Source organism: Equus caballus, chromosome 1 (genome assembly GCF_041296265.1).
Source record: "Equus caballus isolate H_3958 breed thoroughbred chromosome 1, TB-T2T, whole genome shotgun sequence".
NCBI lineage: Eukaryota > Metazoa > Chordata > Mammalia > Perissodactyla > Equidae > Equus > Equus caballus.
The window spans coordinates 11,530,452-11,544,831 of record NC_091684.1 but is presented as its reverse complement, the minus strand read 5'-3'; the positions used below and the strand labels follow the sequence as shown (position 1 = coordinate 11,544,831).

General features: G+C 52.5%; 1 protein-coding gene across 37 annotated transcripts in view; it reads left to right on the top strand.

Moving 5' to 3' along the window:
• Positions 1-14,380, top strand: part of TACC2 (transforming acidic coiled-coil containing protein 2) — a 210,163-nt gene that overhangs the window by 118,348 nt on the left and 77,435 nt on the right. For 3 of the 37 annotated variants that reach the window (XM_070258375.1, XM_003363407.5, XM_014733094.3), the window contains exon 1: positions 13,591-14,205. The exons of 33 other annotated variants lie outside the window; for them this stretch is intronic. In XM_070258375.1, coding sequence (XP_070114476.1) covers positions 14,138-14,205 — 68 coding nt within the window. In that variant the 5' untranslated portion in view covers positions 13,591-14,137. Of the gene's footprint in view, positions 1-13,534; positions 14,206-14,380 lie in introns of those variants that run through there. One more of the 37 variants, XM_001495524.7, reaches the window with a different exon arrangement.

Here is a 14,380-nt window from a genome sequence, read left to right as displayed (position 1 = left end):
AATAAGACGCTGCACTGAGCAGACTGGGGTCTAATCCGGTGTTCCTTATTTGCATAAGCCACATTTCATTTCAGTCATTCTCCTGCTTGTAAGTCCCGCTTCTTACAGGACAGACTGGGCGCAGATAGGTTGCAGAGTGTTATCGTCCCAGCGGGACAAGCAGAGGCCATCCAACTTGGGAACCAGTGTTTGGGCAGCCGCTAGCGTCCTAGTGTTTCCTGGGTGGGTGGGTCCAGAAGCTCCACCATGCTGGCTTCAGCCGAGGAGCTCAAGTGGAGGGAGGCTGTCACGTCACTTGCCAAACGGAGTCCAGTAGAGGGTGGCCTCAGTCTCCGTGGAGCAGGCGTGGAGAGGGCGTGACCCCCATCCCCACCCTGCAATCCTTTCCCTCTTCTGGGAGGAGACAGGAAGGAAGGCGGGCAGCCAGGCCGGGCTTCTCTGGCCCTACTTGTTGGAGCACAGCTGGGAGAAGTACAGAGCTTCAGCTCTGTGACCTATCTGGACCCAGTCCCAGGACCCTGAGAGAGCAGCCTGGAAGGGAATCTGCCCCGCCCGCCGCCTGGGGAGGAGCCGATGGCGCCATGGAGCTCTGAGGAGCCCGTGAGGGTGTGGCTGGAAGCGCCCGGCACAGCTCCAGTGGGTGGAAGGTCCCAGGGCCGTGTGAGGCCCGGGAGCCCGCCCTCCATTCCCAGAGATGCCCTTGGCCTCATGTTATGTTGGCTACCACTTTATAATTTTAGATTTTTGCGCTTCGGGAGGCCACTTTTCTTCCAAACAAAGTTTATGCCTTCGAGCTCAGACCCAGCTGGAGATGCAAGGGGAGGTGGAGACCTAGACCCCCAAACCGAGGGAGGAGCCCAGACAGAGACAGGCCCCAGAGAGGTCGAGAGGGCCCCTCCCTGCCTGGGGGGCTGCTGACAGCTTTGTTGGAGTCAGTTTCTAGTCTACTTCCGCTCATGAGATGAAGTCACAGGCCTGACGCTGTCAGCAGCAGGAAGTGATAAGTGCTCTGAGTGTCAGTGGATCACGTAGTGCTGTCTTCTGCTTCGTTTCCATCCATTCGTCTGTCTGTCCATCTGTCCATCCATGCATCCATTCATCTGTCTATGCATTCATCCTTCTATCCATCCATCCACCCATCTGTCCGTCCACTCAGCATACACATCCTGGGTTGATTCATATCCCATGGTGTTGTGATGCAGAGGAAAGAGTGTAAAGTCAGAGAGACGTGCCCCTGCCCCATTTATGAGCTGTGTGACCTTGGACAAATTACTTGACCACTCTGAGGCTTCATTTACCCATCTTTAAAATGAGGCTGGGAGTACCCACATCTTGGAGGTAACTGAGGAGTAAATGAGGTATATGAAGAATGTAGCTCAGTGCTTGACAAGTAGGCGGCATTTAATCGACGTTGGCTCTCCCCATTGTCCAGTGGTACTGGGAGTGCTGGGGGAAAGGAGACAGACAGAGTCGGCTGTTCTGTAAGCAGACACAGCATAATAGGGCATGTAAGTTCTCCGGCAGAGTTGAGAGCAGAAGACTGGGAGAAGAGAGTGCCCAACTCTGCCTGGAGAAGTCGGGAGTCTTCCCGGGGGAGGCGAAGCTTCCACTGGCTTTTCCAGCGTGAACAGGTGTTTGCTGAGGGTGAAGAAGGTGGTGGTGCTTCAGGGAGGGCACCCGCATGGGCCTTGGCTCGGGGCGTGGGGAGGCTCAGGCAACGGACAGGGAGAAGCCTGGAGGGACAGGAGGGAGGACACTGATGGTCACGGGCAGAGCAGTGAGGTTAGCGGCAGGAGTGGCAGGTGGCTGTCAGGTCGGGAGGGGCTGCAGCCAGACCGGGGAGTTTCCCGGGACCCACGAAGTGAAAGGAAGGTCGCCTCCCCTTTTTAAGCAGGGGAAAGTTGGGACACAGTTTAGTTTTGGGGAATACCTCTGGTGGCCAAGGGGAGGGTGGATGGCAAGGAGAAGCCGGAGGTCACGGGACCCCTGGACATTGTGACTGTGGTCCAGGGGGAAGTGATGGTGGCCTGAACTAGGGCGGTGGGGGTGGGGATGGAGAGGATCTGACTCTGTCTTTCTGGCATTCATTCATTCATTCATTCACTCCTGAACATTTGTTGAGCTTCTGCTCTGTGCAGGCCAGAAACCGGTGCCAGGGAGACAGTGTGACCCCCATAGACATGGGCCACATTCTTTCTGAGGGGACTCTGCAGGGACAGCTACTCCAGGCTGGGCTGTGATTCTGGGCAGGGGCTCCTAGCACAAGTCACCGAGAACCTTGGGCTCAGCACCAGCATTTACTCCCCTTTCTGCAGGGCTGGGCTTAGGGTGGAAGGGGTGTATTTCCCCATGTGGTTGGTGTCACCCAGCATGGAGCTCTGGGGTTTTCTCCTGGCTAAGAGGCCAAGGACAGCCGGCTCCTCGGGGAGGACTTGCCCATTTGTGCCCCACCTCATTGCCTCTGCTCCTGACTCTGTCTTAATACCCACTCATCTGGGGCCTGCCCAGTGGCGCAGTGCTTAAGTGTGCATGTTCCGCTTTGGTGGCCTGGGGTTCGCCAGTTCGGATCCTGGGTGTGGACATGGCACCACTTGGCAAGCCATGCTGTGGCAGGCGTCCCACATATAAAGAAGAGGAAGATGGGCACGGATGTTAGCTCAGGGCCAGTCTTCCTCAACAAAAAGAGGAGGATTGGCAGCAGTTAGCTCAGGGCTAATCTTCCTCAAAAAATAAAAAAATACCCACTCATTGAGCATCATTGCCTGGGGAGCTTTGCAGAACGACGGGGTCCCTCAGCCTGGGTCAGGTTTCTATAACGGGGCTGAAAGCCGATGAACAAAAGTGGCCTGATTTCTTAAAGGAGGGAAGAGCCCCGCTTGTACCTTGAGGCATTAAAACAAAGAAACAAGCAAACAAAACCAAAAGGCGACATCTTCCAGGGCATCTTCCAGGGAGGAGCAGACGTGGCCTGCCCTGAGCAGTTTCCTCAAACCACAGCGAGGAGCTTACATCGTGACCAGCACGCTCACACCAACAGGCCTAGTGTCTGTGATTGGCGCAGAACTTCCCTTACTAGACGGGATGCATTAATATTCCTATTCTAGTCTTTCTATCCCCTCCATCCCATCCATCCCATCCTGTCCTATTCTCCATTCTATTCTTTTTGAAAATTTTGGTTGACACTGCTAAACTGATTGATTTCCTAGTGCACTGTGCCCTGCTTCATTTCCAAGAGGAGGGGGAGTCTTGTCCGTAGGTTGGCACGTGGTACCTGCGTGGACCTCAGCTGGCGGAGGCTGGGAGATCTGTGCAGGCAGAAGCAGCTGGGTGGGGGGCTGGACCATCCTCCAGCCTCGTCCTCTGCGATCGGAACACTGATGTGGCAGTGCTCTACAGCAGGACCCTAGGTGGGAACTGCTGGCCCTGCTGGAGGAAGGGGTGGAGAAGGGAAGGACAGGGAGCAGCCGTGGGCGTGGGGCCCGGGTTTCAGGGTCTTCCTGGAGCTTTACAAGGTGGCTCTGGCTTTTTTACTTCATAATCGTGATGACAACTAACCCTTCCTGAGTGCTCTCTCTGTGCCAGGCACTGAGAGAAATGCCTTAAATACACCTCATCTCTTTTAATGCCCGCAACAGCCCTGTCGGGCAGATGTTTTTATTGTCTCCATTTTATAGACAGAAAAACTGAGGCCCGGTGAACTCAGGACCTTGCCCGGAGTCACCAGCTCCTAGAGCAAAGCTGTAGTGGGAACCGTTTGAGTTGGGTCATCTCCAGGGACTCCTCCGGGAAGCCCGCCAGCTTCTAACTCCTGAATGAGGAGCTCTGGGCTTGGTGTCCCGGAGATGCTGTGAGAGTCAGTGAAGCAGGGACACAGAGTCCTCCCCGGGACAAAGTGATTTCTTGTTTTTTCATAAAACAGCCACAGCAGCAGCTGCAGCTGATGTGTATTGAGCACTTGCTGTATGCCTGGTGTTGTGGTACTAAGAACTTTTCATGTGTTAGCTCATTTAAACCTTGCAATATCCACGTTGTCGGAGAGGTATGATTATTATTTCCATTGCACAGGTGAGAAAACTGAGGAAGAGTCGGGTTAGGTAATTCGTTAGGGTCAGTTTAAGGACTCAGGTAAGTGAAAAGTGTCCCCTATTATCCACTGATCTTTTTGACTTAGGTGTCTGAGGAAGACAGTTTAATTCAAACCTCATTCCTGGGCACCCAACCTGCCCTTCTCCCCCTAAAATCACAGACAAAACCCCAAGGCCTGCCCCTGGGGAGGGCGCTGAGGTCAAGGAGGCTGGAGAGCGTGGCTCCGGGCTTTGCGTGGATGCCAGTGGGCAGACCTGGCCTGGGGATTGCTTCGTTGATTCTCCTTCAGCTCTGGCCTCAGTTGGAAAGAATTTTAGTTTCTGCCTGTCTCCTCTGTGTCTCTAAGTACAGATCTGTCCACCCATCTGTCCATCCATCTGTCCACACAGCCATTGAGTGCCTGGCACTGGACTAAACATGGGGCACTCCCTGGGGCATATGGGAGGCATGGCCCCAGCCCTCCAGGAGCTGACCTTGCCAAACCTTTTCTTTGTAAGGAGAAAGGGGGTGTTGGGGGGCAGCCCTCTACCCCTCTAGAGAGAGATGTGGACCTTCTGGACACCAAGGGGCCACGCCATGCTGGGGGATCTCCAGAGTGTCGATGCCAACTATCCCGGCTTGTTCCAGGCTGTGCAATCTCTGCCCTGCAGAAATGCTCATCTAAAGCAGAGACCTTTCATCTCTTTCTAGGTTAGGAGCTTAAAGAGATGCACAAAAATGCAAACCTACCATGCATTTATTCTGCGCCAAACTTTTATAAGTAACCGGCCTCTGAGGGCTGTTAGGAAACCTGGTCATGTCTCCCGCGCAGTTCCTTAAGGTCAGCGGGATGAGGCAGGAGTCAGGACTGTCTCTGGATGCAGAAAGATTGTCTTCATGTGGACAAATCAGTTCCTACAGATATGAGTATTTAGGGAAAATAATCCCTTATCCTCAGACACAGTTAAAAGCTAATTGCATCCAGCGACGGTTAGTCAGGGTGCAGAGGGAATTAGAGCCTCTGGAATGGTGATGAAAAGAGGGATATCTTTTTGGGCTTGGTAGTGCACACATGCACACACACACATGCCCACACATGCCTACACACGCACACGCACACTCAGGCTCATTCACTCGCTCTGCCCTCAGACTTTATGCTAATTATGCTATCAGTAGATGCTCAGGGATGCTATTTCTGGCCCAACCGTTCTGGATTTCTGTTCTATCTCGTCGGAGCCTTGAGTCAGCAGTTCTGGTCCTCAGCGCCTGGTTTTCTCTGCTCCGCTCACAAGTAGGGCAGCTCCCTGTCAGGCTCTGTGTCACTGCTAGTCAGACATGGAAAGGAATTTCCCCCAGACCAGCTGACAGCCGCCTGCCGATGTGAACCGGCTGCTGCGCCGGAGGAGGGCACATCACCCGTACCCACTCTCTGCTTACAGTGAAGGAAGGACGAAGAGCTCTGGAGCTTCTGAATGTGCTCCACCCTGAATGGCCTCTTTGGGGCCATGGGGAACCCTCTCCCGGTACGGATGGACGGAACCTGCAGCTCTCACCTGGTCCTCCATCCGGCTTCAGAAAACAGCTTTGTGTCGATTTTGGCAGCTGGGAGATCCCATCGCTGATTACACCTGAATGTTTTCCTTAAAAGGCCTCTTATCCCAGGTACAAAATAGCCTCTAAAACCAGCGAGTTTAAGCTCCAGAAGGACTCAGCAGATTAACACATCACCCTTCAAACCACATACGATATTTAAGCTCTTTTAACAAGGACCGAAGCATTTTTATAGTGCTTATGGAATTTCCTGCTCTTCTCGGAAATAGTTCCCCAGAAGAACGATGGGTGACACTGGTTATGTTTTTAATCCCAAACAGAAGCAGTTCCCTGGCCCAGGTGGTTAATTGTTTCCGTCTTCCCAAGTTTGAGTGAAACTTGACTTTATTTCCAAGGAGGATCCTGAACTTTGGAGGCTGGAGTTCTGCCGCGGGCCACCTTGTTTATTTTTGCCTATGATCGTCAATCTAGTTTATAAAAGATAGCTACCGGAAGGAGTCTGGATTATCTAAAGAAAATTGTCACCTGAGAAAGGCCACTTAACATTAATCCACTTAATGAATCAAAATTTTATGGTAATTAGTGCGGAAAATGTTTAACTGGGTCTTTACCCTGAAAAAAGAAATGAAAAATCTTGAAAATGATTTATTTTGTATTTAACAACATGTAGACTTTAATGATAACCGTATGTTAATGCTTGGAAGGAACAGAGAATTCTGGCCATCTATTTCTGCCAGGTTTTCAGGCCTGCGTATTCTTCGCTTCGCATTTGCCTCCTGCAGCTCAAGCACAGACTCACTTTCCATCGGTACGGGAGGGCTTCGGGAGTTTTCTGAAGAGCTTCTCTAGTTCTTTGATCCTGACGTCCTCTCTTTGAAGCCAGCTTCTTCCTCATCCTTGGATTTCCCTCCTTCAGTTGTTCACAGATCACCATTTCTCAGTGGCTTTGGGTGGCTTTTGAGCAGTTCCCCAGGATCAGTTTCCTGGACTTCATGGTGTCCCGCTTCACCTTCTGCTGGGTTGACCGTCTTCTTCGCAGTGGGTGGCATTGTGTGTTTGCCCCGACAGTCACACTCAAGGACTTGTGAAGCCCAGAGGAATATCTGAGGGCAGACCGAGTCTGCAAGTGGTTGCTTGGTTGATGACCGTCTTCCTAACGCTGACCTTTGCTTCCCCTTCTGTGACCTTGTTATTTTGGGAATACGGATGGTGGGGACCCTCTCCGTGGGATGGGGCAACAAGGAATATCTCCCCTGGGAACTTCATCATTTTCTGGTCATATTGATTGCTGGGAGAGCTGAGTAGCTGCTGATAGGCTTACTGAAATAGCCGTATGAAACTGAATGTTGTATTGGTAGAAGGGTATTGTTGAAGGCAATATCCACCATATTCGCTGTCCCCTGGCAGAGGACCCATAGGAGAGGGCATGTTGAGAATGTCAGTCATGGAAAAAGCTGCTCATCCATGGCATGGCCTTTTTTTTTTTTTTCATCTGCTGGTTTTTATGAATTGTGTAACTGATCACAATTGTTTCCCTTTTTGCTTTGACTGTTGGGAAGCATAGAGCCAGACTTGCAGCTTACTCCAGCAAGGGCTGAGGTCAGTACTTCCAGACCAACCTCACCCCCTCTGGCTTTTACCCACCTTTTCTCCTCGAATTTCTTGTTTTACTCTCTTGAATTGTAAGCTTAAATCCTTTTTAAAATTAGATAGGATATATTTTCCAAACAGTTATCTCGAGTGTCTCCTACCATTTCCATCTCCAAAGAACGGAATTATTTTGGTAAAGAAAGAAGCATTTTGAGGATCTCATTTAGTCTTCTTGGACATGGTGTTTCTGTTCTGATTTCTTTCTCCCATGTGATGAGACTTCTCAACACTAACTTAACTTTTGCATAGTCCTGGGGTTCTCAGGGTCAGCCTGCCTTCCTTCCTTCTTGTAGGAATCAAAGATTTAAAATGTATTCTGAGGGGGTGCCCCAGTGGCATTGTGGTTACGTTCACACACTCTGCTTCAGTGGCCTGACATTCATGGGTTCAGATCCCTGGCACGGACCTACATGCCACTCATCAAGCCATTTTGTATCGCAGCATCCCCACATACAAAATAGAGGAAGATTAGCACGGGTGTTAGCTCAGGGCCAATCTTCCTCACCAAAAAAAAAAAAAAAAAAGTATCCTGAATTCTTAATTTTAAAATAAAAGTCACATCTCTCTTCACTGATTTCTTTCCTAGCACATTTTGGGTTGCCTCCCTGGGTGTAGCAGTAGAGTCCTCAACCTTCATCTTCTATCATAACTGAATTGAAGGATTTTTTTTTTCCGCATGAAGAGTAGCCGTTGGAGCTGTCCTTGCTTGAAAGGAACTTTGAAAGTTCTCGTGTAAATATGGTGAAGGCAACAAGGAAGACATATAGTAGATGAGCCCTTTTCAAGGAGAGAGCAACAGAACCTTCTGGAAAAGATGGGGTGTCACCTGAGCTTGCACTTCAGCCCAGGAAAACCACTCAGACTTGCAGGGGTGAGCACATGAGATAGAATGTTGGAGTGGAGATTAGCAGAAGTGGCCCTGGGAGTGGAGGAGCCCAACAGCGTCCTGCCTTTTCTCTGTTCCTCATAAGATCGAAGACTTTTGCCAGGACCTTTTCCCACGTCCTCTGAGGTGTCATGCCACCCGTGTTTATGGAGCTCTGGCTGTGCATGGGGCACACCGCATGGCTGGAGGGCGGAGACACCAGACACAGACATGGATCAAGGGAGACTCCAGCGAGGCAGGAGAAAGCCAGGGCTTCAATCTGCTAGCCGCTGAGAAAATGGGAGGAAGTCTGTGGGCTGGGCCAGACCGACCCCTCCCTGGAGCTGGCGGGAGCTGGGACGATGCAGGGGGGAATTGAGAGAGCTGGAGAAGTTGGGGCGGGAGATCCTTCTTGGCAGTGAGATCATAGGAGCATGCTGGCCCCACTTGAACACAGGATGGAGCGAGGGACAGTATCACGGCCTGGACAGAGAATTGGGACTTTTTCCTGAAGGCAGTGGACAACTTTTGGAGCAAGGTCGAGTGACGTGAAAGCTGTATCTCCAAAGGCCCAGGAAAGAGGATCCTGGATCCGTGAAACCTGGGCAGAGAAAGTGCCAGCAGTGTGCCATTCTTAACGCCACCACCTGATCGTGTTTGCTGGTCGGCTTTGCTGGTCTCAGGCCCATAGTTACATGTGGTTGCTGAACTGGGGCCACACGTGAGGGCTGAGATGGAACAGCTCTCAGCTCTTAGAATCTCAGGAAAGACAGTGAGCGAAGCGCTAGGCACAGAATCGTAGGATGTAGGGCTGGACTTGGGGCCTCAGATGGAGGAACAAGTTGCACGTGGGCAGTGATGGCATCACCTCTGAAGGGTGGCTTCTAAAGAGAAGGCCCACGTGGTTTTGTGCAGCTTCCTCGCACTCCCCGCCATGGTGCACTGGATCGTGGTGAAGGCCAATGCCTTGAAGAAACAGGCCCCTGCCCGGGCCTGTTCCCCATCTGTATTGACATTCTCAGCCCTCTCCAGATGGATGTTTCTGTGATCTGACCTACTTTCCTTCAGTGTGTGTGCTCGGGCTAATTAGCAGTGCAGGGGTCCTCTGCTTGTGTTTGAGAGGATCGCTGCTATGGCAACAAGAGACTTCCCCGAGGCCGGAGGCAAAGATAGAACCGCTCAAGTTTGTTTTCCTTGGGGTGTCAGAGGGGCTTCAAGCTCCTCGCCTTTCTCAACTGTGGCTCGGTCCCTTGAACCTCAGTGGGACTGATGCGCCTGTACCACATAGTTCATCTCTCAGTGATGGGGATTTGGCAGGTTTGCTGATATTTCTGGTATGTGTCAGTAAGTAACTTGAGAATAGACTCATCTTATTCAGCAGTGATAGACTAGGCACATGGTAAGTGCCTTAATATATGCTGAATTGCTAACTGTTTTAGAAATGATGAGCGTATTCCTTGATTTATCCAGGTTTCTAGGGTGTCTTTGCCAGCCCTGGTGGTCTAGTGCTTAGCACTAGATTCAGCACTCTCACTGCTGTGGCCCTGGGTTCATTCCTGGTCAAGGAACCACGCCACCCCTCTGTCAGTTGTCACACTGTGGCAGCTGCATGTTGCTGTGATGCGGAAAGCTGTGACACCGATAATTCAAATGCCAGCAGGGTCACCCATGGTGGACAGGTTTCAGCAGAGCTTCTAGACTAGGAAGAAGGACCTGGCCACCCACTTCCAAAGAAATTGGCCATGAAAACCCTATAAATAGCAGTGGAGCATTGTCTGATATAGCGCTGAAGGTGAGAGGATGGCGCAAAAAGACCAGGCAGGATTCTGCTCTGCTGTACACGGGGGTGCTAGGAGTCAGAATTGATTCTTCGGCACTAACAACAACTGGGGTATCTTGGGGACATCAGTAGGAGGGTTGGGAGTAGAGCCTGTCTAAGTGGGCTTAGCCTACCTTCAAGGTCCTAGAATACATGTGCTGTGGTCCCGAGGCCCACAGAGGCGCTGTTTGAGTTCAGAGCCTCATTAGAGCCATGGGTAGAAGTGTCTGGCATCGCTGGTCTGATCTAGAGAGGAAACAGTCTGCTGTTGCAGCCTCTGCCTTCCCGGGGTGGTCAAGGTGGAGTCTGGAGTACCAGCTGGGGTGGAAGAGGCCGCAAGGAGGGGAGGAGCAGCTGGGCCATGTGAAGGCAGCGCCCCCTGTAAGGGAGGTCAGGAGAAAGCAGAGGGGGAAGACGGGACGCTTCTGTAGCCTCAGCCCCAGCTGAGGGCCAGGCCCGAGTGGGTGCTCATGCAGGTTGAATACGTGAGGGAATGAGTGAGTGGAATGCCAACTGCTTGCATTTTAATAATTTTAGCTGGAACCTGTGCTTTCTTATTGTATTAACCCATGATTTAACCTTCGTGGAATGATTTGGGGTGTGGCAGGGTGGGGTGAGGGAGGCAGGAGGGGAGGCAGTAAAACAGGCAGGATGGGCTGTAGGGGTGTGGTTAACAGCAGTCACTGTGGACAACCACAACCCAGGGGGAGCTGTGCATCTTCAGGGTCTGCGGAACACTTAAGCTGGTTGAATGGCCGTGGACTGCTGTGTTTTGTGGTTTCTTGGTCTGACTTTAATAGTTTTTCTGATTTTTCCCTTTTTGTCAGCCGTTCTCCTTGGTATTATCAATGTGTCTTAAGCAGCCTGTCTTGGTCAGCCTGCGCTGCTGTAACAAAAATGCCACGGACTGGGCAGCTTAAATCCAAACAGTTATTTCTCACAGTTCTGGAGGCTGGAGGTCCAAGGTCAGGGTGCCAGCATGCTCAGGTTCTTGGTGAGGCCTCTCTTCCTGTTTGCAGATGGTCGCCTTCTGGCACGGTGTCATCACATGACAGAGAGAGAGAGAGACCACGTGTCTCTTTCCCTTTTTATAAGGGTATTATTCACATTATGAGAGGCCCCTCGTGGCCTCATCTAACCCTAATTACCTCCCAAAGGCACCGCCTCCCAGCACCATCGCCCTGGGGAGTGGGCCTCCACATATGGATGTGGGGACAGAAACCTTCAGTGCGTACACAGCCCTTTTTCTTCTCTAATCACTCTCCCTCCCCATTTTTTAGGTTTCACATTTTCTGTAGGCTGAATTACTAGAGAACCAAGTTTGTTTTGAATTGTGTATAAAGTGAACATCGAAAGGGCTTCCTTGAGGGTCTGAGAAGTTCTTCCGTAAGGAAATCCCACAGGCTAGTGGCGCCTGGATTGTAGCTGCATCAGCGTCACGGGTGCCCAGACGGCATTTGTTTCTCCTCTGGTTCTTGGTCAGGTTGTTAACATCAGCGAGGTGGTGGTGTCAGCCTGCTGAGTGGAGTGGCACTCTGTCGTAACTTTCTGGCTGTCGGGATTCTAAGTCAAAGCACTTTGCTTTAATGCCTCCTGGTTTCTTTTGTGGTACTATATTGAGGGGGAACAGTTCCTATAAAGAAGGAAAGGAACTTAGCACTGTTAGTACCAGTGAGGGTCCTGGTCCTGGGCTTTCATATTTGTTATTTCATTAATTGTCCCAATACCCTGCAAAGCAGATGCATTCTCTCTTTTGCCAGCTGAGGAAGCAGAGGCTCAGTGTGGTTAAGCGGTTGGCCTAAGGCCACACAGCAAAGGAGGAAGAAGTCAGGATTTGAATTCCTGTCTCGTTTCAAAGCCCTCTCTTGTTATTGCAGCAAAATCCCCACCTGCTAAGGGTAAGGACACTTGGATGGGTCTATACTTTCACGCATCATGGAAAGAAAAAAGGTAGCAGGTGCGTTCTAATTGTGTCTCCTTATTGTTTTTCCCTGCATTTTCCAAGTGCTAAGTTTGGCTGAAGGTCACGCCCTCAGTGCCCAGGGAAGGGGTCACTTTCCTCCAAAAATGAGATCTAGGTTAGCACTTATGAATTTTGCAGCTCTGCTGGTAAGGTTCTTTGGACTCCCAGCCGCATATGGGCCTGAGAGATCTGTTTCTGCTAGAGAAACAAAACCCGGAGGTGCCGAGAATGATGGGATGAACAAGTTGCAGGATCCTTGCCTCCAGATGACACCCAGCGCTGACAGTGAGTGACGGCTTCCCGGGGCGGTGCTTTCCAAAGCAGGCCACATCACGCCACCCCCTGCCAGTTACCTTCCCTGCGAGATTGACACCATCATTAGCTATTTTCATAGAAACGCGAAAGTAAACCTTTTCAGTGTTTCCTGGAAATTTCATGTTGTTGCAGCCCGGGAAACAAATTTGATTTTCTGGCTTTTTGTTTGACACTGATGTTAAATACAAGCGGAAGAAAGTCGGCCCACCGTGAAGCTCTAGGACTATCCTGACATCGTGAGCCAAAACCTCAGACGTACCCATCCAACATCCTTGGCCACAGTTTTAGAAAACACTCTGTATTGGGGGAAATTTTTAAATGTTTTGAGCAGTTTTGTTTTCATTTTATTTTTCTTTTGACCACAATGTAGATGCATTTTATGGCTTATTGTTCTGGGGGAGGTGAAGAAATGCTGGGAAAATGTAGGAGAGTTTTCAACATACCCACCAGAGGTTCCACTTTAATTCAGTCGTGAGTCTGTGTTTGGAGCTCAGAATGTGGTTGCTCTGAATGTAGAGCAGGAGACGGTGTTCGGGTTCCCAGGTGCGTCCCCAAACCTCCTGCACCTCTAAGGAGATGAAATCCTCTAGGAGCCTCTGGTGAGAAGGCCCAGATGCCCAAGCCTTGAGGGTTTCTGAGCCAGCCAGAAGCCAGCGGTGGGGGCCTGGCTAGCTGGGAATGGGCCCCAGCAGGCATATTGGGGGGTGGGTGCTGTGGGGTTCTGCGATTGGGTGTCACGGACATTCCTGCAGGCCCAGCCTGTGTTTAGGATCACACAAATGGGCCTTTCGATTGCATGTCACCAGGAGCTGCCTTTGCCGTACACCCTTGTTGTGGCATTAGGGGCCTGACACAGACCTCGCAGCTTGCCTGGCCTGTTTGTTCCGGATGTGCCCTTGCAGGGGGCTTCTCTGCGGAGAACTCATCTGGTGGCCAAAGATGGGGTTGCAGACTCTATAGTGGGCCTGGGCCTCTCCCTCCCCAGCTTGTCCCAATCCCCCTAACTGTGTCAGCAAAGGTGTCCTTGGAGACCTGGCCTGGGCTCGCTGTGAGGGGAGAGCCAGGCCCTCACATCTCCCCAGTCCAGGCGTCAGCTGCTCCAGGGCCTGGCCACCGGCCTGAAGGAGGCAGACGCAGGCAGTGGGAAACAACAGCACGCATCTTGCACGTTTCCCACTGCAGCCTGTTTACCTGCTCTTCCAGCCGTCCCCCGACACTGGGGCGGGAGAGTCCATTTCCTTCCTCCTGGAGGGATGAACCAGTCGGGATGAGAATACCCCCCAATCTCTCCGTGGTCAGCCTGGCCAGACCACCAGGCCCCTCCCTCCTGGGGCCCCAGGCTCCCCAGCCCGCAGCGTATTTGCATTTCAAAGACCCACAATGGGAGCGGACGGGGCGAGGCTGGGGGAGGCTAGGGGAGGCGGCGTGGGTGCAGAGGGAGGGTCTTCGCCCTCCCTCCTCCCGGCCCGGTTTCCGGAGCCCGCGATGGAGCTTTGTGAAGATGCAGGCGTCGGGGCTGCTCGGTGATGATGACATCACTGTGTCACACACAGGAGCCGGGCTACCGGGGGGTTTAAGAGCAGATCCATTCGGACCACACCGGTGCTCACGCTCACACCCGCGCGCCCCGGGCAGAGCCGCGCGTGCCGGCCACACTCACGCACACACTTAGGCGCGCGCCGACCGCACTCGCGCGCACACTTCCGCGGCGCTCGCTCCCCGGGCTCCGGCTCCGGCCGCGAGCCGCAGCTCCCCGCCGCCGCCGCCGCCACGGATGCCAGCAGCTGCTCCCATCTGCAGTGCAGCAGCCCCGGCTGCCGGCCGGCCCGCCCCGGGCTCCCGGCTGGAGGAATCGCGCCAGGACGCTGGCCCTGCTTGCGGCTAGCCTGCTCGCCAGGGCGCAGCGAGGATGGGAGGGTCGCAGTCCCTGCAGCCAGTCCCAGCCAGCGACTTGAATCAGGAGGCTTCAGAGGCAATGTAAGTGCTCTGCCGGGCCGCCCGGAACCCCCTCCCCCCAGAGGAGGAGAGGCTGCCGGGGCTTTGTTACTGTCGCGTCTCCTGATGACCGTGAAGCCTGGAGCTGGAGCTGGCCCGGGTTCTCGGCAGCCTTGCGTGGCTTTACCTGGTGGCTGCTCCATCTAGCATGTCGTAC